The sequence below is a fragment of the Electrona antarctica genome (assembly GCF_951216825.1).
Source record: "Electrona antarctica genome assembly, chromosome: 9".
Lineage (NCBI taxonomy): Eukaryota > Metazoa > Chordata > Actinopteri > Myctophiformes > Myctophidae > Electrona > Electrona antarctica.
Genome location: NC_136790.1, coordinates 13,841,532 through 13,861,450, shown reverse-complemented (window position 1 = coordinate 13,861,450; position 19,919 = coordinate 13,841,532). Strand labels below are relative to the sequence as shown.

Below are 19,919 nucleotides of genomic sequence, written 5' to 3'. Positions count from 1 at the left end.
TTACAGTGACAGTCATGGTTGAAGTATTGTATTGTACTGTCATATGCATGTAATTTTATGCCAGAACATGTCTTCTATGTCATTGTATGCCTGAGGCATAGAAACTGTCTAAGGTATGTATGCACCATGTCAAATAAGAGTTAGGATCTGAACCCGATGTACAGTACACTCTGTCAGTTTCATTACAAAAATAGACGATCTCCAAGCTCACAATGTGTCACGTTTAAAAAAAAACACGTAACAAACAATGTAGAAATTCTTAAGGAAAACAAAGTACTTGGGCGAGGTACTTGGTCATCATTGAAACTAAAACACTGAAACTATTTAGAAGACAGATGCCAACAGAGATGGAATTTGAGGTGCCGGGCAGGCTGAGACAGCATAGGGTGGATACAAATCTAAAGGTGCTTTTCAATCTTTACCAGTAGCGTGTCTTAGTGTGGAATCGTGAATATAGTGCATTTTGTTTTGTTGTCTGGCTATGCTTCATTAACTGTGAGTGATAAAAAACAAACTACATCAAATGATATAACATTTTTCCAGACAGAGTGCTGGGGGGTACGACGCGAGGCAGCAGCGGTAGGACATCAACGTATACGAGATCCTAGTGGTTAAAAAGAAAAAAAAGCTATTACCAAATGACAAGCGCACCCGCCGTACCATCAATATCACCTCATGCCATCAGCATGATGCAACACCGCACCCGCATTATGAACCAATCTAGCTCAGAGATCATGTGTCAGCTGCTCAAGCATAGCACTTCTGAACAAACCCAACCAATGAAGAATCCAAAGAAAATAATCTATCCACCTATATTTTTTTGGGGAAAATGTACATGTACAAGGAAGTGACCTCGTTCCTGCTTTAATAGTATCTTGGGGGCCTAAGATTATCACTATGCATTATGAATGTGTACTAATAAACTCATAGTTTACTGTAAGACTATGCATTGTGGCTGTGTAGTGTACTAATAAACTCTTAGTTTACTGTCCTCATATGCATATGAATGTGTACTAATAAACTCTTAGTTTACTGTCCTCATATGCATATTATGAATGTGTACTAATAAACTCATAGATTACTGTACTCAGACTATGCATTATGAATGTGTACTAATAAACTCATAGATTACTGTACTCAGACTATGCATTATGATTGTGTACTAATAAACTCATAGATTACTGTACTCAGACTATGCATTATGAATGTGTACTAATAAACTCATAGATTACTGTACTCAGACTATGCATTATGATTGTGTACTAAGCCGCTAAACAATGCAATAGAGCACGCCATCCAGCCAGAAGTACTCACCAGCCATGCACAGCGTTTACGGTAGATTTACAAAGTATTACCATATACTGTATGATCCATACGCATGTCATATCTAGGTCAGCATTTAGCACTAATCTGAACCACAACCATACATTTGACTGGGATGCTGTAGTCGTAGTGCATGAACACAATGTAAACACAACAATACAACAGGATTCCTGGGCAAAAAACGTTGTGTCTATGAATACAACCTAATTATGGTGAAGCTCCTAATTATTCCCAAGTTAAAGTAGATATTATTTAACGGACGGAGAGTATTAGAAATAAAACAAGGGGTGTGATTCAGCATTCTTCAAATGGAAAACAACGAGGCAAGTAATTAACCACATGGACATTCTCACACACACACACACACACACACACACACACACACACACACACACACACACACACACACACACACACACACACACACACACACACACACACACACACACACACACACACACACACACACACACACACACACACACACACACTCACCGGTCTTTCCCTCCTCTCTCTCGGACCTCATGTCCTCCACGGTATGGGGTCCACTCGGCTCCACTGTCAACGCTGGTGTGTATTCTCATAGCAGGCCAGAAACATGCACCCCCAAACACACACGCACACGCACACACACACACACACACACACACACACACACACACACACACACACACACACACACACACACACACACACGTGCGCGCACACAAACACACGCACACACACACTCACTCACTCACACGCACACACAATACATACTGTACTTGCATATATCCACCATTCAAACTCACAGCCACAGATAGCCTTTAGCCAGCCTGTATCGCTCCCAGTTGCGGTCTCTCTGTGACTCCACCCAGACAGGTTTGTATTTAGCACCTCCCCCCTGCCAAGCTGCTCTGCCTCTCTCTCTCTCTCTCTCTCTCTCTCTCTCTCTCTGTATACCTGCTTCAGTGCTTTGTGATACACCCAGAGGCAGTCCTGGTAACATTCACCCCCCCTCCCTCCCCTAATATATTGTCTGTAACAACACCCCCTCCTCCCTCCTCCCACTCTTTCAGTATGTTTTCCCTCACCTGCCCCTCCCCCAAGGGGGGGGCTGCTTCAGGTAAACAGCCCAGGTGAGTCACTGCTGGGCAGCCAAAGTGCAATCACTCCCTCTGATGGCAGAGAACCGACAGAACACGTACATGTACGTACACACAAGCACACACAAACACACAAACACACACACGCACACACACGCGCGCACACACACACACACACACACACGCAGTCGCCCACACACACACCCACACACACACACACACACACACACACACACACAACGCAGAACATTGTTACATACAATAATGCTGCCATACTTGTCAAGCACAGCAGACAACAATCATGGGTAAAGGAAACAGCGCCTCCTCCAAACTGAGCGGCTTCCGACACTGGGCAGGGTTTAGCCTTCCTTTTGGAGAGGCCAAACCATTTGAAGGCAACCAACGTGTGCACTGTGCACGTGCCCTAGGGCTAGGCTAACAACAATGACATCATGGGGTGTTAGCTGAAATGTTAGAGAACACAGAGTCATCATCATTACAGAGCAGGCTAAACATGCTCGGCTTCACAGTAGAACGCTTATATAGAGCGTCGCAGTCCCGCCCCCTACCATGGACCAGGAAATGATTCTCTGTTCATTTTCCTCATAGACATTTCAGAAAGTATTTATTTAAAGACGTTTAAACCACGGACAAAGCCAACTCGAGTCGTGACAAATCATGACAACAAATAATTAGAAAGAAGGTTACAACACTTTTTTGTTGTTTTTCTTCTTTGTAATTATTTGTTTGGTCCAAAATATTGTTTGTGTTGTCATGAGTTGTCACGACTCGAGTTGGCTTTGTCCGCAGCGTAACCGTCTTTAAATAAATACTTTGTGAAATGTCTATGGGAAAAATGCATTGGGATTCATTTCCTGGTCCATGGTAGGGGGAGGGACTGCGACCATAGAGTATATATATAATAGAGACTGAACTAGCGCGAAGCTCCGCCCCCCCAGCTATTCATGTCAGTGGAAGTTGCTCAGTGGCGTTTTGAAGCACCCGGAAGACTGCCGGAAGTCCCTCCCAGGACCTCAACTTTGAGGTCCTGAGTGACGTAGGGCAACCGAGCGCTCAACGTTAAAGCCCAGCTGCACGGGGTTTCCCGGTCATGAATCCACGGGTCCGCCTGTAGTCCCTCCTCCTACCACTAGGACCCAGAGCTTCAACGTTGGAAAGTCTGCCTGCCCCCTTGACTGCGACGCTCTATAGCAGGGGTTCTCGACGTTTTTGGCCGGGGACCCCCGAAAATGCTTTGGCAACGTCTCGGGACCCCCGCCCCGCCCCCTCCCGACCCCCAATATAAATTGACTGCTACAATAACCTTAAACCATTTTGGGCGGGAACCCCTTTTGGTGTTTTAAGCATTGTTATAATTTAGCTATTTAAAAATAGCAGATCTACAAGCTCATAGCGCGCCACCGAGTGACGCGCTATGAGCTTGTAGGTCTGCTATTTTTGAAAAATCGTGAAAAAAAAATATTGTATTTTTTATTTATTTTTTTAAATAATTTGGGGACCCCCTAAAATAATTTGGCGACCCCCCGAGGGGTCGCGACCCACGGGTTGAGAACCCCTGCTCTATAGGACCTGAAAATGGAAGAGACATCTTTTGGTACCAAATCCACTATTCTGTCATGCCTACTCACGTAGCTCTATATACAGTACATGGCAGCCATTTAAGATGTGTGACATGATTTCAGCTATTGGTCATGATGACCATGATGTATACATACAGTGAGGAGAATGATTGCCTGGAAAACAGATGGAGAGATTAAGCTTAGATGGCACAACCCGGCAACCTCGCTTTCAGAGTAGAAAATGGTCTATGGCAACACTTTTTAACCCATTTTGACCTGAGATCAGATTCTAAAAAATGTCTTCTACATCCTGACAGTTTTCTGAAAAAGCTATGTTTCTATCATGTCAGTCGTTCTTCGATTTTTCAAAAATAGCAGACCTACAAGCTCGTAGCGCGCCACTCGGTGGCGCGCTATGAGCTTGTAGATCTGCTATTTTTCAATAGCTAAAGCATAACATAATGCTAACACCAAAAGGGGTTCCCACCCAAAATGGGTTTTAACACAGACACAGTGAGAGACGGAATGGTCCACCACATGATGCAGTCTCAGCTCAGTCTAATGTTGCCGCTGCCTATCCTGTTGTGGCCATAGGGGGCGACCTCGGGCATTAGTCTGTGGAAGTTGGTGCTCTGTTCCACACAGTCATAGTTGCTCTGACACAGATAGATACCGAGGTCAGATATAAAGTCCTCTGAGACAGCCATCGCCTCAGAGGTAGACCCTACGCACGCACGCGCGCACACGCACACGCTAGGGCATTAAGCAACTAGTCGACTAGTTTACTAGTCGACTAGTAAATCCACTAGTCGACCTTGCTGGTACTAGTGCTGGTACTAGTCGACTAGTTGATAAGAACAATAGCAGGTAGATTATAGTTATAGTCACCAATGTACACAGTTTTTAAATGTACAAATATTTATTTCCCCCCCCAAAAACAAAACAAAAAAATAAACATTTTTTTTTAACATAAAAGGTGGTTAAACAACTAGTCGACTAGTCGACTAGTAAACTAGGCAACTAGTCAACTAGTAAAAATGACTAGAAGTGAATGCCCTAGCACACGCACACGCACACGCACACGCACACACACACACACACACACACACAGACCTGAAAGTCCCCTGGACACCACTTTGAGGACCCCTGGTCTGTTGTGTGTATTGAGTTTACATTTCTTCGCTGTCAGGTGCAAACCTCATGACTTAACTTAAGACCTGGAGGCGTGGTCAATGCTGTTTGGCCACCCAGAATAGCCAAATGGCATTGATCACGCCTCCAGGTCTTAAGTTAAGTAATAAGACCTGGTACTTAAGACACGCATAATACTGCCCCATATATCCAAAACTATTGCTTTTCAGGATTCAAATTCAAAAGTAATAAAAAAATAGCAGATCTACAAGGTCAAAACGCATCGCGATGTGCCATTTTTGTTACTTTCGTGTGACACGGTACGTGACGGTAGTAAGTATGATGAAGTATAGCCATTATTTCCTTCCCCATATGAATCTACAGAGGAGAGGAATGCAAACAGTTGAATGGGCAAGGATGTGAGTTGTATTATTAGTCATAGCAAGTAAAAACAGATGACAGTGTTGTACTGATATGGGCCCGATGATATTATGCTGGTCATCCAAAACACCTTATATTACAATATTATGAGTGTACACTGTTTGTAGAGTACACTTTTAGGGCGTTTTCATATTAGGTGCAATTGCTTCATATTACCATTGTGCGACCTCCCCCACTCCCCCTCTCAGCTTTCACATTAGTAATGTCCTGTACCCGAGTTGGACCCAGAGGTAGTTAACACCTTAGAAGCCCGGAACTATTTAATCCATTTCATCCAGGGTGCCCATCATTTGTAGCGCACGGACCACTTTTACCGGCGCACCGGAAGCTGGTGTGCATGTCTGTGTAGCAGCTAACAATAGCCACACCACTCTAGAGTCGATCGACAACAACGGGAGGTAATAATAAATCTATCGCGACTAGCGACTGGACCGCTGAGCGCCGTCTAACACAGGATCTTTTTTCAGAATTAGACGGGATGATTTAGATCGGGAGTTATGATCGTTTTAAGATTTTCGTTTTCGTCAGCTAAACAGGCAGGGGAGATTTTCGATGACGTGTCACTTTTTGACACGTCATCGGATCGGGCAACAAGCGCTCCAAGGCTCTAGAGCGATGCGAACGGTTTTGTTTTCATTAATCTCCGTCCTGTTTATCAATCTCTGTGTTGGGCACTTGACCATGACCTTGAACTTGGACGGAGAACTCCGGCTTGGACATCCAAGGTGTTAAAGGACCATAACAGGGTCAATAGATATCATTGTCTATTCACAGCTTGGAACAATTTTCAGATGGGGGTCGGAGGCCAATTACATATCATTTTTGGGGTCCTTGGCATGAAATATTGAGCACCACTAATACAGAAAACATAGGTATTTCAGAGAACTGTCAGAATGTTGTCAGGCCTAAATGGGTTTAATGGCTGTATATTTGTAGAGACATACGACACAAGACGGCAGTTGGAATCAAACTCTAATGGGTCCTCGGCCTCGTGCCGACGGGGAGCATATCGCCACTGTTGGGTGGAAACGTCACTATGTTACTTTTCAGGAAATGGAACAATAATGTTCAGAAATTGTGAAAATAGCATACAAGCTGCGTTGTAGATCGTCTCTTTTCACAACTTTTGCTTGCATGGCAAGGTAGGGCAAATGACAAAATAACAAAGTATACAATGCAAGGTTTGTGCATGACAGCAACGATAAACCGTGCACCTCACTGGCTGAGTCAACAGGTACACGCTGTTAATGGCTAAAGAAAAAGAAAGAAAAAAACACACATTTGTTTACATTTTCGCAAGTCATTAAAAATTAATAATTGAGCCAATGTTGGTTAAACATAAACGCCTTAAATCAATCTATTCCCCCGGGGACCATTTCTCTGGCTAGGCTTTTCAAATCAATCCACTCGCTTTGACAAACAATAAACTCAATGATGATAATTTTGTGTGCAAGTTGATTTGCACACCATACTGAAATTAATAACACTTCCATTGGAAAATCAAACAAACAGTGGATGGGGCCAACCATGCCAGACCACCACAAGCCCTACTAATAGGCTTCTGCATAACAGTATGAACCCAAACGACGAGGCTAAACCAATACCCAAACAGTGGGTCGGGACTCAGGACCCACTGTTTGGTTGCGGATCAATTTTTATGGGTAAATATCCCGTTTTTATTCTCGTTTGCCACATTTTGTTTTCAATTATTCAAAAGATCCCCCCCTCCAGTGTACTTAATCACGTAAGTATACTGAAAGAGAACAATGTATAGTGCCTCAAATAAACTAGGATAACAGGTATAAATCAAACATAGAAGCTGTCTAAACATTCGATCTAAAAAGCAAAACTAAATCTAAATGACAAAAACCATGAACCATGCAGCACATGTTGACCATTATGACCACATATTGTCTTACAATGGCGTCTACAAGCTCACGGCGCGTTGTGATCCTGTACACGTGCTTCTTCTTTCGGCTAAGTCCCATCAGGGATCCCTGCAGCGGATCATCAGTTTCCACCTAGTTCTATTTTTCACGTCTTCCTCAACGACTCCTGCCACCTGCATGTTGTCTCTCACGGCATCCATAAACCTCCTGCCACCTGCATGTTGTCTCTCACGGCATCCATAAACCTCCTGCCACCTGCATGTTGTCTCTCACGGCATCCATAAACCTCCTGCCACCTGCATGTTGTCTCTCACGGCATCCATAAACCTCCTGCCACCTGCATGTTGTCTCTCACGGCATCCATAAACCTCCTGCCACCTGCATGTTGTCTCTCACGGCATCCATAAACCTCCTGCCACCTGCATGTTGTCTCTCACGGCATCCATAAACCTCCTGCCACCTGCATGTTGTCTCTCACGGCATCCATAAACCTCCTGCCACCTGCATGTTGTCTCTCACGGCATCCATAAACCTCCTGCCACCTGCATGTTGTCTCTCACGGCATCCATAAACCTCCTCTCACCTATCATCACCTTGCTATTTTTTTTCGTTTCCTCCTATAATGACATGCCAAAAATAGGGACATCAGGTTGAGCCGGGGCGAGTTGGTGTCCTGCTCTGACCAGCATGGTTATAGGGAAACCTATTAACATGTCATCCTGCCGTGTCCTTCACAGGACCTGTCAGGGGACTGTCTAGGTGTGTTAGAAGGTACCATGGATGAGCGCGAACACAATCTCACAGGTAATAGAGTTAGGGTCTGATCCAGGCTGCCTCGCTGTCAGAATGTGAGCCAGCCTTGGACCTCAAGCCTTAACAGCTCTTTGACAGAAGTAATGCCGCAGTCCACTAACAGACAAAAGGAAACCGCTGAACTGCCATGGTGTGTGGGGCTGACTCACTGGGATATAACCTTGTATTAAAGACTTTGGTTTGGGGCTGGAAAGTCTAAAACATTGACCCGTAAGGGTCGACTGATGCACTGGGATCTGTCAATCACTGACGTTCTTATTTTCTCTGAGCTATGCAGCAGGTGTCGGTAGAAAACACTGCAATGCTGTCACTCTCACAAACATTGCGCATTGTTGAGTGCTTCTTTATTGCTGCAGGCCTACTGGTATGCACTCAATGTGTTACATGTAGTGATGGGAGATTAATCGGCAAACACATCGCTATCGGCCGATTTTAGTTGTTTTTAGATTAATCGGCATCGGTTCGATTAATCAATCAGACCAATTAATTAATCGGTTTGATTAATCGGTCTGTCTTTACAGATAAACAAGCCCAAAGTAACAGCTTGAACAGATCTACAAGCTCACAATATAGAAATATAAAGGTATTTAAGTTAAATCTGACTTGCCTAAGCCTGCAGTGCAGATACCCTGTTACATGTATTTTTCAGGACAAAACTATTATAATTTTTCAATACGGAACGAGATCATATCGACATCGATAATATCGTTTATTGGCCATAACAGCAATTAATTATATCGGATATCAATATCGGCCAAAATGTCTCATCGGCACATCTCTAGATACATGTTATACAGATAATATCATGGCTCTGTTTTCTGAGTCATTACACACTTCATATATGTTATGTAAAGCAAAATGTAAACTTTTATAATCACAAGGTCAGACCATATTGACTCAAAGCAGCCTCAACTCTTATTCACCTCGCCGCGTTAATCCTGACAGACTCCTCGCTCTGACATTTCTTCACCCTCCCGCCTGTCTGTCTGTCCTAATTCGGCGACTTAACTCCCTGCACCTCCGTGTCATTCATTTGCTTCTACACTCAATAAGCCAGGAGAAATTCGAGGGAAAAAAGCCTTCAAAAATCATTTTTTGTCCTCCGTGCTCCCCTCTCTTCTCTGCCACGCTCCCCCCGAGCTCTTTCAGACGCCACTGCCGTAATCAGTGCTGGGCACTGTTGGATAGAGAGGCGTTAATATATTAGTCAACGGTGAGCGGATGGAAGCAGACAGGGGATGATGGACATTGGGAGTAGTAAGTAAGAAGAAGTAAGAGACAGGAGGAGAATAATGGACTCAGGTCACCGGCCGTCTCTGTTTGGGATGAATGGAAATGTCACCCAAAAGGAACATGGTGCATTCTTGCCAGAGGGTCGAGATGACATGGAGCTAGATTAGAAATCGTGCGTTGTTGTCGGGCAGAAACCTTGTATCTCCATATTTAAACGTACTTCAACGCCTTACTTCACTACACAAGAGTAGAGGATATAGCAGATCTCACGACACGTCGCAATGCGAGCTTGTAGATATTTCAGCTATTTCCACTATCTTTTCTCTCTAAAATAATAACAAAAAAAGAAACGGTTTCCCGACATACAAGGTGTCCACCCGACAGCGATGGGATGAAGCACAATGGCGGCGGCCGGCGGGACTTTGTAGCTAAAAGCACCGTAGGGAATAATGAGAGTGACTTGGAGAGCTAATTAGCATGGCCCATAAGACTTATAGATTAAGCAACAACATCCAGGTGATCAATACGGCTCCAGGACGACGCCATCGGTGCTGAACGTCAATACGAGCTTTGTGAACCTAATAATCACTGGAGGGAGACTCGGAGAGACAACTATTCTGAGTCACACAGCCCCCTTTTGCACAAAAGATTGTAAGGACGGTGATTGGAGAAAAAATAATGGGCCATTTCACAACACAATAATCATCCAGCGCTATAAAATTCAATGCAGCCACGGCTCCCAATAAAGCGACTATTCAGTCTGAGGCAATTTTAGAAAGCGAGCCACCCTGCAACAAGACATCACTCTCTTGATGTCATGTTTGTTGCATGAGTCACCACAATGGGCCTCCTCCAACGCCTGTACCAGCGGTGGAAAGTATCCAAGTACATTTACTCAAGTACAATCTTGAGGCACTTTTACTTTTACTCGAGAATTTTCACTTTTTTTATATACTTTTACTTCACTACACCCCGGAGGCAAATTCGTACCACACACAACAAAAGGCCTATTTGAAAATAGTCTAACTATACAATCTGACATGTGAGCTTGTAGATCTCCTATCTTGAAGCATGAAGCGGGACATTGCTACTTTTACTTAAGTGTACAGTAATGTACACAATCTTCTCCCACCACTGGCCTGTGGTGGTGGACAAAGTAAGTACTCAAAAGCATATATTATTCCCTCAGAAAGGTTTTGAAATGTTCAAAAATACAGCCAATCTACAAGCTACCGGTATTTCTGTTTCTATCTTATCTTTTCATTTTATTTAAAGTAGGGCTCAAGTGGTTCATTTATAATATGCTTGTAAGCTTTGGAACCCAAGATTCCCTTTTCTGAAAAATGCAGTGGCGTAAAAGTCATCAGCTTGCAAAAAAATCACCCTGTGTGAATTGAGCGGTGCAACTATACTTGTATTGTGGTAGTACTGTAGTCTGTACTGTACCATACGGTGTACTGTACTGTACTGTACTGTACTGTACTGTACTGTACTGTACTGTACTGTACATACAGACATACAGACATACAGTACATAGGGATTAGGGACACACGCGGCCAGTCATTGGAGCAGTGTCCATAAGTACAGTACTCAAGTTTACTCAGATGTACTCGGGTTACTGCTTTACAGTACTGTACGTACAAAAATCTAAGTACTTCCACCGCTGGCCTGAGCTGCATGCCGGTGTCAGCTGAGAGGGAGCGTGTTCTTTAGCCTTGGTACACACATCAAAGGCTGCAGTGCGCTGCCAGGCCTTTGTACCCTGGTTCCCAACTCCTATTATCAGATTGTTCTCACACTCTTACACAGCGCAGGCCTTTAACCTCCGCCACCAGCTGACAACCCCGTGTCTTTTAACTGCCGAGACCAATCAATCACCAACGCACACTTTCTGGCGTCGTCAAGGCAACGCCTGTTACGCTATCGCCGGTGTCGGATGGAAACCTTGTATCGTTCTCTACGTTTCCATTCGTTTTTCAAGTTTTTTTGGGGGGGGGAAATGAATGCCCTACTTTGTTGTACAAGTGGGTCACGCAAAAAGTATAGCAAAAACAGACAAACCATGAGCTCACCACACGTTGCGAGTCTTGCGACACGTGGTGAGCTTTTGCATTGGCCGCTATCGCTATTTTAGAAACATTTTGAGTGTGAAAGTTGTTATGTTTGATAAATATCGTGAAAAAGAGAGAGTGGAATAGTTCACAGGCTTACCGGGTGCACGGTTCTGGCATGAACAGTATCTTTGAAAAGATCACCAGCACTCACCGGAACTCTCATTTATTGAGAAGCCGCAGCAGCAGCAGCAGATAAAACACGACGGTGGCCTATAGCCTTCCTCAGCGTGTTTCCTTAAATAAATATCAAACTAATGAAACGTATTAACAAGAGCTTGTGACTATACATAACAACTCCATGGTAACGCAGGTTTGCTTTCCATTCCTTGCAAAGTATAAAAATGGAGATATGTTTTGTCAAAGGGACTTTCGTTGTAGCAGATTTTATCTGTCAAGCTTGGGAAAGAAGGCAGAATACTCTGTATACTTCTGAGGTGTAATATAATGAATTATGTAATGTAAACATGCTGTAAATGCATAAATTATGTAATGTAAAACATGCTGTAATTGCAACTGTGAAATGGTGTCTTATAAACCCATGAGGGTTGGGCACAAGCTGTGCATGACACGAAAATAAATAAACAATCAATCAAAATCAATCAACAATCAATATAAGTAACGGTTCTGGACATACTGGGTTTTCAAGGCAACGCCTTACCTTTGCCTAGCGAGGAGTCAGGGGTGCCGAAGTCCATCAGGCTGGATATCTCCGTGGGGTGGTAGCACATGTCTGTCACCATCGTCTTCTGTCTGTGATGCACAGATGGGTCTGCGAGGAAAAACAAACTTTAATTAGACTAGTTAGTACACAGAGCTGGAAGGCTATGGTGAACACTCATTATTCACACTCATAAAGCGAGGGCGGTGACAATGTAAGGTTTATACAGAGGAGTTAATAACTGGGTTTCAGGATGTGTGTGTGTGTGTGTGTGTGTGTGTGTGTGTGTGTGTGTGTGTGCGTGCGTGCGTGCGTGCGTGCGTGCGTGCGTGCGTGCGTGCGTGCGTGCGTGCGTGCGTGCGTGCGTGCGTGCGTGCGTGCGTGCGTGCGTGCGTGCGTGCGTGCGTGCGTGCGTGCGTGCGTGCGTGCGTGCGTGTCATTAGTCCTGCTTGTGGAGGCATTCTCTTTATGCTGTTATTGAAGTGGGAAGACAAAGACATTTCCGGACACAATAAAGGAGAAAATTGTGTGCGTGTGAGCACGGACGTGTGTGTGTGTGTGTGTGTGTGTGTGTGTGTGTGTGTGTGTGTGTGTGTGTGTGTGTGTGTGTGTGTGTGTGTGTGTGTGTGTGTGTGTGTGTGTTTGTGTGTGCGCGCATGTGTGTGTGCATGTGCAAAATGCAGATGTATGCGTGTTGAGCTGTAATGTGAGTCACAATAGCAGTTTTCTTTTCACTGCCGACACCGACTCCAAGGACACGTTCGACGCAATTTGAAAACATCATTTTTTTAACCAAATAGTTCAGTGCAGTTCACTAGTCGGTAATCACCCGTATCCTACCTCAGCTTTTATTTGATCACCAGTTTGGATCGCTTCCCTCTCTCATCTTTTCCCGCATCATTTTTCCCTTGCTATCGTTTGCACCATCTCTATGCTCCTGAAGTGGAGCCCGTCCATCTGTGTGATTCCACAGACGTGCACCCTGTGGAGCCACTCTGACAAACATCCCCTCAGATAATGGCACTGATGGAGCTCTGCCGGGTGTGACACCGCTTTGAAAGCCAAGTCTCATCTACTCCCTCTCTCCTTATTGGCCTGGTTAAAACCACTGTGCCCCCCCCCCCCCCCCCTGGGAGTGGCTCACAATGTTCGCACATCAGCACTTCCACCTCTCATCTCAAGTTGGCATACATGGTTGGGAAGATATTGTTCTTATGAGATTCAGAAAGTACAACTTGTTGACCAGTACGGGTCCTACAGTATATACCAACAGCAGCATCGAAATGTTTCAATGGAAGAGTAGGTACACCAACTCCAACCACTGCAGATGTGCTCGTTACTTAACATTACTCTATACCTGAGCATGAATTCAATGTTTTAAGTTTAACATTATTCTATACACACCCTACACACGTTGTTGACCGGAGTTACCCAGATAGGTCTGTGCTTGTCTGCTTGACAACCCACTTCATTATTTTTTCCCTCTCCTCTAAAACCAAACCAAACACTTCCTTGAATGAGCAACGTTCTCAGACTATACTCCCCAACTCACTCATGTCCAAAACTGTTAGCCTGGCTAATAAGCCAGACCGAATCAGCCGTTGGCAAAAATAAATTGCCTGCCGACAGTGTGATTTGATTCTGGCTTATTAGCCAGGCTACAAAACTGTTACTTTTCAGGATTCAAATTCAAAAATAGCAAAAGTAGCAAATCTGCAAGATCAACCCTTTCGAGCTTGCAGAACTGCTTACCTTTGATGCTTGTGTGTGATGTGGTGTGATCAAGTTTAGGGCATTCGTTTACGAAAACGCACGAAAACTTAGAATACGGAGGAAATAAGAGGTTTCCGGCCGACAACAGCAATTTCCTCTAGTTGGCTGACCTTAGCACCCGCTCCCCTCACGTCCTTCCTCCTCTCCTGTCAATAGCCGTGGTAGGTGTTGTGTTCAGCTGACCTTTCCTCCGCTCTGGCTTCAATATGGAAATTGGGCAGCAGGAAAACCCACAGCCATGAACATGGTGTGGTGTGGTGTGGGCACCTGCACCGCTACAACTGCCCAACTTACAGTAGCACACAATCACATCCAATGATGAAAGAGAGAGCGCGAGAGAATAAGAGTGTGCGTGCGTGCGTGCGTGCGTGCGTGCGTGCATGAGAGAGAGAGAGAGAGAGAAAATTGTGGAGATTAGCCACCTCACTGATTTACAGTAAATTAATCAATGTAATCATCTTAATCTCTCTAAAAGCCTAAAAACCCACACTCTTGACCCACGTTCTGTGTCCTGCACAAAGTTTGCCTGTCCTTCAAATAACATTAAGCAGCTGACACAAGTTATTATATGTCTCTTCCTGTGCTTAAAACAATACCTTTTCATTAAAGGGAATTCGCTACACTGCTAACAGCCTAAAACATTCTAATGAACAGTGAAAACTGGCGTCTCTCAGGGCATTTTGTCAGCTGGGTTTAGAACATATAAAAGCATTCACAGCAATATTGTTCAGCATGTAGAATACTAGATGAAATAAGGTGTTGGAACTAAGTGCCTTTAAAAGACCCATTTTACCCTGTTCTTTGAAGTAGTGTGCACTATGCAGAGTCCTTGACATTTCTGGTGACTGCCTGGGTCCTAGTGCACCTGGTGACTGCCTGGGTCCTAGTGCACCTGGTGACTGCCTGGGTCCTAGTGCACCTGGTGACTGCCTGGGTCCTGTGCACCTGGTGACTGCCTGGGTCCTAGTGCACCTGGTGACTGCCTGGGTCCTAGTGCACCTGGTGACTGCCTGGGTCCTAGTGCACCTGGTGACTGCCTGGGTCCTAGTGCACCTGGTGACTGCCTGGGTCCTAGTGCACCTGGTGACTGCCTGGGTCCTGTGCACCTGGTGACTGCCTGGGTCCTAGTGCACCTGGTGACTGCCTGGGTCCTAGTGCACCTGGTGACTGCCTGGGTCCTAGTGCACCTGGTGACTGCCTGGGTCCTAGTGCACCTGGTGACTGCCTGGGTCCTAGTGCACCTGGTGACTGCCTGGGTCCTAGTGCACCTGGTGACTGCCTGGGTCCTGTGCACCTGACTGCCTGGGTCCTGTGCACCTGGTGACTGCCTGGGTCCTAGTGCACCTGACTGACTGCCTGGGTCCTAGTGCACCTGGTGACTGCCTGGGTCCTGTGCACCTGGTGACTGCCTGGGTCCTAGTGCACCTGACTGACTGCCTGGGTCCTGTGCACCTGACTGCCTGGGTCCTGTGCACCTGGTGACTGCCTGGGTCCTGAGCACCTGGTGACTGCCTGGGTCCTGTGCACCTGGTGACTGCCTGGGTCCTGTGCACCTGCGGCGACTTACACTGAAGAACTACACCCAAGAACTACACAGTAGCGTACACCAGCGCGCGCGTGCGTGCGTGCGTGCGTCTGTGTGTGTCTGTGTGTGTGTCTGTGTGTGTGTGTGTGTGTCTGTGTGTGTATACACAGAAGCTTTCACTGTATTTCATACGTCTAACATTTCACCTCCATTCCCTAAACGGTCTTTACTCCATTCCCTCTCTCTTTCTATCGCCCTCTCTCTCTGTCACTCTCTCCCACTGTCTCTCCCCCATTTGTCTCCCTCTTTCTCCATCCCTCTTTCTCTCTCTATTACCCGCTTTCTCCCTCATTCTCTATCCCCCCCCCCCCCCCGTCGCGTGCGTCAAAAAACGCACCGGTTAAATTTTAATGCACGCGTTAATGTCACGCAACACGGGCAGTGGAGCCACCCTTCATTGATTAAAAAGGGAACATTCCCTGACGGTGACGCGACGCCTAAAGGTTTGCATTAGCCAGGTTCAGTTGTATTTCATTAGGGGGGGGGGGGACCAGCGGGGGGGGGGGGGGGACCAGCGGGGGGGGGGGGGGGGACCAGCGGTCTGTCAGACCAGTAGGATATATGGCTGGAGGACGGAATGGGATACATCCTCCAGAGGAATGGGACAGTTTATCAACCACCTCATTTGTGCCGTGTCAAATCTCTGCTGGGTAGAGGTCAAAGGTTATGAAAATAATGAGCCGGAGTCCTGACGGGGGCCACCGCGGACCGCCGCCTGGGGTTGAGCACGGCGCAAGAACACGGGCAAAACAGGCTATTGACTGCGCTGTCAGCCACAATGAAAACAATTTACGTTAGATGTGGCGAGTGAAATGGTTATCTCTTCATCTTCCCTCTCTCGCTCTCCCCTTTTTATCTGTGTCCTTCGCCTCGCTGTCGGCCCCCTGCACAGCCTACTGTAGCCTACATATGAAACAGTCCGTTGTGATCACATACTCCGTCATGTTGCGTGTCCAAAATATAGCCAATCGGCAAGCTCGACACTGGCATGTGCCGTAGTATAAATCTGCATTAACCCATTTTGGACTGAGGTCGATTAAAAAAAAAGGCTTCTAAATCCTAATAGTTTTCTAATAGGTTTCTATGTCAGTTGTGCTCAACCTTTTTCATGTCAAGGACCCCCAGAATTATCTCTATTGGGCCACGGACCCCCATCTGAAAATATGTAGTTCCAGGGACCCCCCAGAAGCCAATATGTTAGTTAAAAATGTTCGCTCTGAAATATATATTCAAAGATTTGCGCCACATTTTCTCGACTTTTCAAAAATAGCAGACCTACAAGCTCGTAGCGCGCCACTCGGTGGCGCGCTATGAGCTTGTAGATCTGCTATTTGTCAATAGCTAAAGTATAACATAATGCTTAGATAGAACACCAAAAGGGGTTCCCGCCCAGAATGGCTTAACGGCGGATATCCATCAGGCTCGTTCACTCGCATCACACCCGCCTTTCTCATTAAACCTTTACGATGGATCTTTTTTCAAACTAATAAGGGACTTCCTCACCAGCGAGGCAGAGGATAAACAACATCACAAGGGTAAACACCCATGAGATATGAATACGTTTCCGCACAACTGCTCGTGAATGCGGGAACACCCCCGAGGTACGGTATAAGGATCGGGAAGTCATGTGACTCTGTGAAGAGTCGGTTCTTTTAGGCCATCGACGTAAAAAGGCTGGTTTATTTATATGGCAATGTTACTTATCGAGCTTTGGGAATTGCCATAACACGACTAAATTGAGTGGAAAGGAAGGAAGAAAGGAAAGTTGAGAATTTGTTATTTTCATTGAGCAGTTCTGTCACCCAATGAAGAATATAAATCAGGCTGCTTGCAGCTTAGCCAATAAATCAAATATACCTCACTGACTCACACAGGGGCCTATACGAGGGGCCTATACGAGGTCTGCTTCACTGACTCACACAGGGGCCTATACGAGGTCTGCTTCTGACTCACACAGGGGCCTATACGAGGTCTGCTTCTTTATACCTCACTGACTCACACAGGGGCCTATACGAGGTCTGCTTCACTGACTCACACAGGGGCCTATACGAGGTCTGCTTCACTGACTCACACAGGGGCCTATACGAGGTCTGCTTCACTGACTCACACAGGGGCCTATACGAGGTCTGCTTCTTTACCTCACTGACTCACACAGGGGCCTATATGAGGTCTGCTTCACTGACTCACACAGGGGCCTATACGAGGTCTGCTTCTTTACCTCACTGACTCACACAGGGGCCTATACGAGGTCTGCTTCACTGACTCACACAGGGGCCTATACGAGGTCTGCTTCTTTACCTCACTGACTCACACAGGGGCCTATACGAGGTCTGCTTCTTTACCTCACTGACTCACACAGGGGCCTATACGAGGTCTGCTTCTTTATACCTCACTGACTCACACAGGGGCCTATACGAGGTCTGCTTCTTTACCTCACTGACTCACACAGGGGCCTATACGAGGTCTGCTTCTTTACCTCACTGACTCACACAGGGGCCTATACGAGGTCTGCTTCTTTATACCTCACTGACTCACACAGGGGCCTATACGAGGTCTGCTTCACTGACTCACACAGGGGCCTATACGAGGTCTGCTTCTTTACCTCACTGACTCACACAGGGGCCTATACGAGGTCTGCTTCACTGACTCACACAGGGGCCTATACGAGGTCTGCTTCACTGACTCACACAGGGGCCTATACGAGGTCTGCTTCTTTACCTCACTGACTCACACAGGGGCCTATATGAGGTCTGCTTCACTGACTCACACAGGGGCCTATACGAGGTCTGCTTCTTTACCTCACTGACTCACACAGGGGCCTATACGAGGTCTGCTTCACTGACTCACACAGGGGCCTATACGAGGTCTGCTTCTTTACCTCACTGACTCACACAGGGGCCTATACGAGGTCTGCTTCTTTACCTCACTGACTCACACAGGGGCCTATACGAGGTCTGCTTCTTTATACCTCACTGACTCACACAGGGGCCTATACGAGGTCTGCTTCTTTACCTCACTGACTCACACAGGGGCCTATACGAGGTCTGCTTCTTTACCTCACTGACTCACACAGGGGCCTATACGAGGTCTGCTTCTTTACCTCACTGACTCACACAGGGGCCTATACGAGGTCTGCTTCTTTATACCTCACTGACTCACACAGGGGCCTATACGAGGTCTGCTTCTTTATACCTCACTGACTCACACAGGGGCCTATACGAGGTCTGATTCTTTATACCTCACTGACTCACACAGGGGCCTATACGAGGTCTGCTTCTTTATACCTCACTGACTCACACAGGGGCCTATATGAGGTCTGCTTCTTTATACCTCACTGACTCACACAGGGGCCTATACGAGGTCTGCTTCTTTACCTCACTGACTCACACAGGGGCCTATACGAGGTCTGCTTCTTTACCTCACTGACTCACACAGGGGCCTATACGAGGTCTGCTTCTTTACCTCACTGACTCACACAGGGGCCTATACGAGGTCTGCTTCTTTACCTCACTGACTCACACAGGGGCCTATACGAGGTCTGCTTCACTGACTCACACAGGGGCCTATACGAGGTCTGCTTCACTGACTCACACAGGGGCCTATACGAGGTCTGCTTCTTTACCTCACTGACTCACACAGGGGCCTATACGAGGTCTGCTTCTTTACCTCACTGACTCACACAGGGGCCTATACGAGGTCTGCTTCACTGACTCACACAGGGGCCTATACGAGGTCTGCTTCACTGACTCACACAGGGGCCTATACGAGGTCTGCTTCACTGACTCACACAGGGGCCTATACGAGGTCTGCTTCACTGACTCACACAGGGGCCTATACGAGGTCTGCTTCTTTATACCTCACTGACTCACACAGGGGCCTAGACGAGGTCTGCTTCTTTACCTCACTGACTCACACAGGGGCCTATACGAGGTCTGCTTCTTTACCTCACTGACTCACACAGGGGCCTATACGAGGTCTGCTTCTTTACCTCACTGACTCACACAGGGGCCTATACGAGGTCTGCTTCTTTACCTCACTGACTCACACAGGGGCCTATACGAGGTCTGCTTCTTTACCTCACTGACTCACACAGGGGCCTATACGAGGTCTGCTTCTTTACCTCACTGACTCACACAGGGGCCTATACGAGGTCTGCTTCTTTATACCTCACTGACTCACACAGGGGCCTATACGAGGTCTGCTTCTTTATACCTCACTGACTCACACAGGGGCCTATACGAGGTCTGCTTCTTTATACCTCACTGACTCACACAGGGGCCTATACGAGGTCTGC

At 46.4% G+C, this 19,919-nt stretch overlaps 1 protein-coding gene across 1 annotated transcript in view; it reads right to left on the bottom strand.

The window, feature by feature from the left end:
- Positions 1-19,919, bottom strand: part of kaznb (kazrin, periplakin interacting protein b) — a gene marked incomplete at its 5' end in the record, with an annotated part of 214,520 nt that overhangs the window by 28,787 nt on the left and 165,814 nt on the right. Inside the window, one exon of the mRNA XM_079509380.1 lies at positions 12,268-12,378. Coding sequence (XP_079365506.1) covers positions 12,268-12,378 — 111 coding nt within the window. The remainder of the gene's footprint in view (positions 1-12,267; positions 12,379-19,919) is intronic.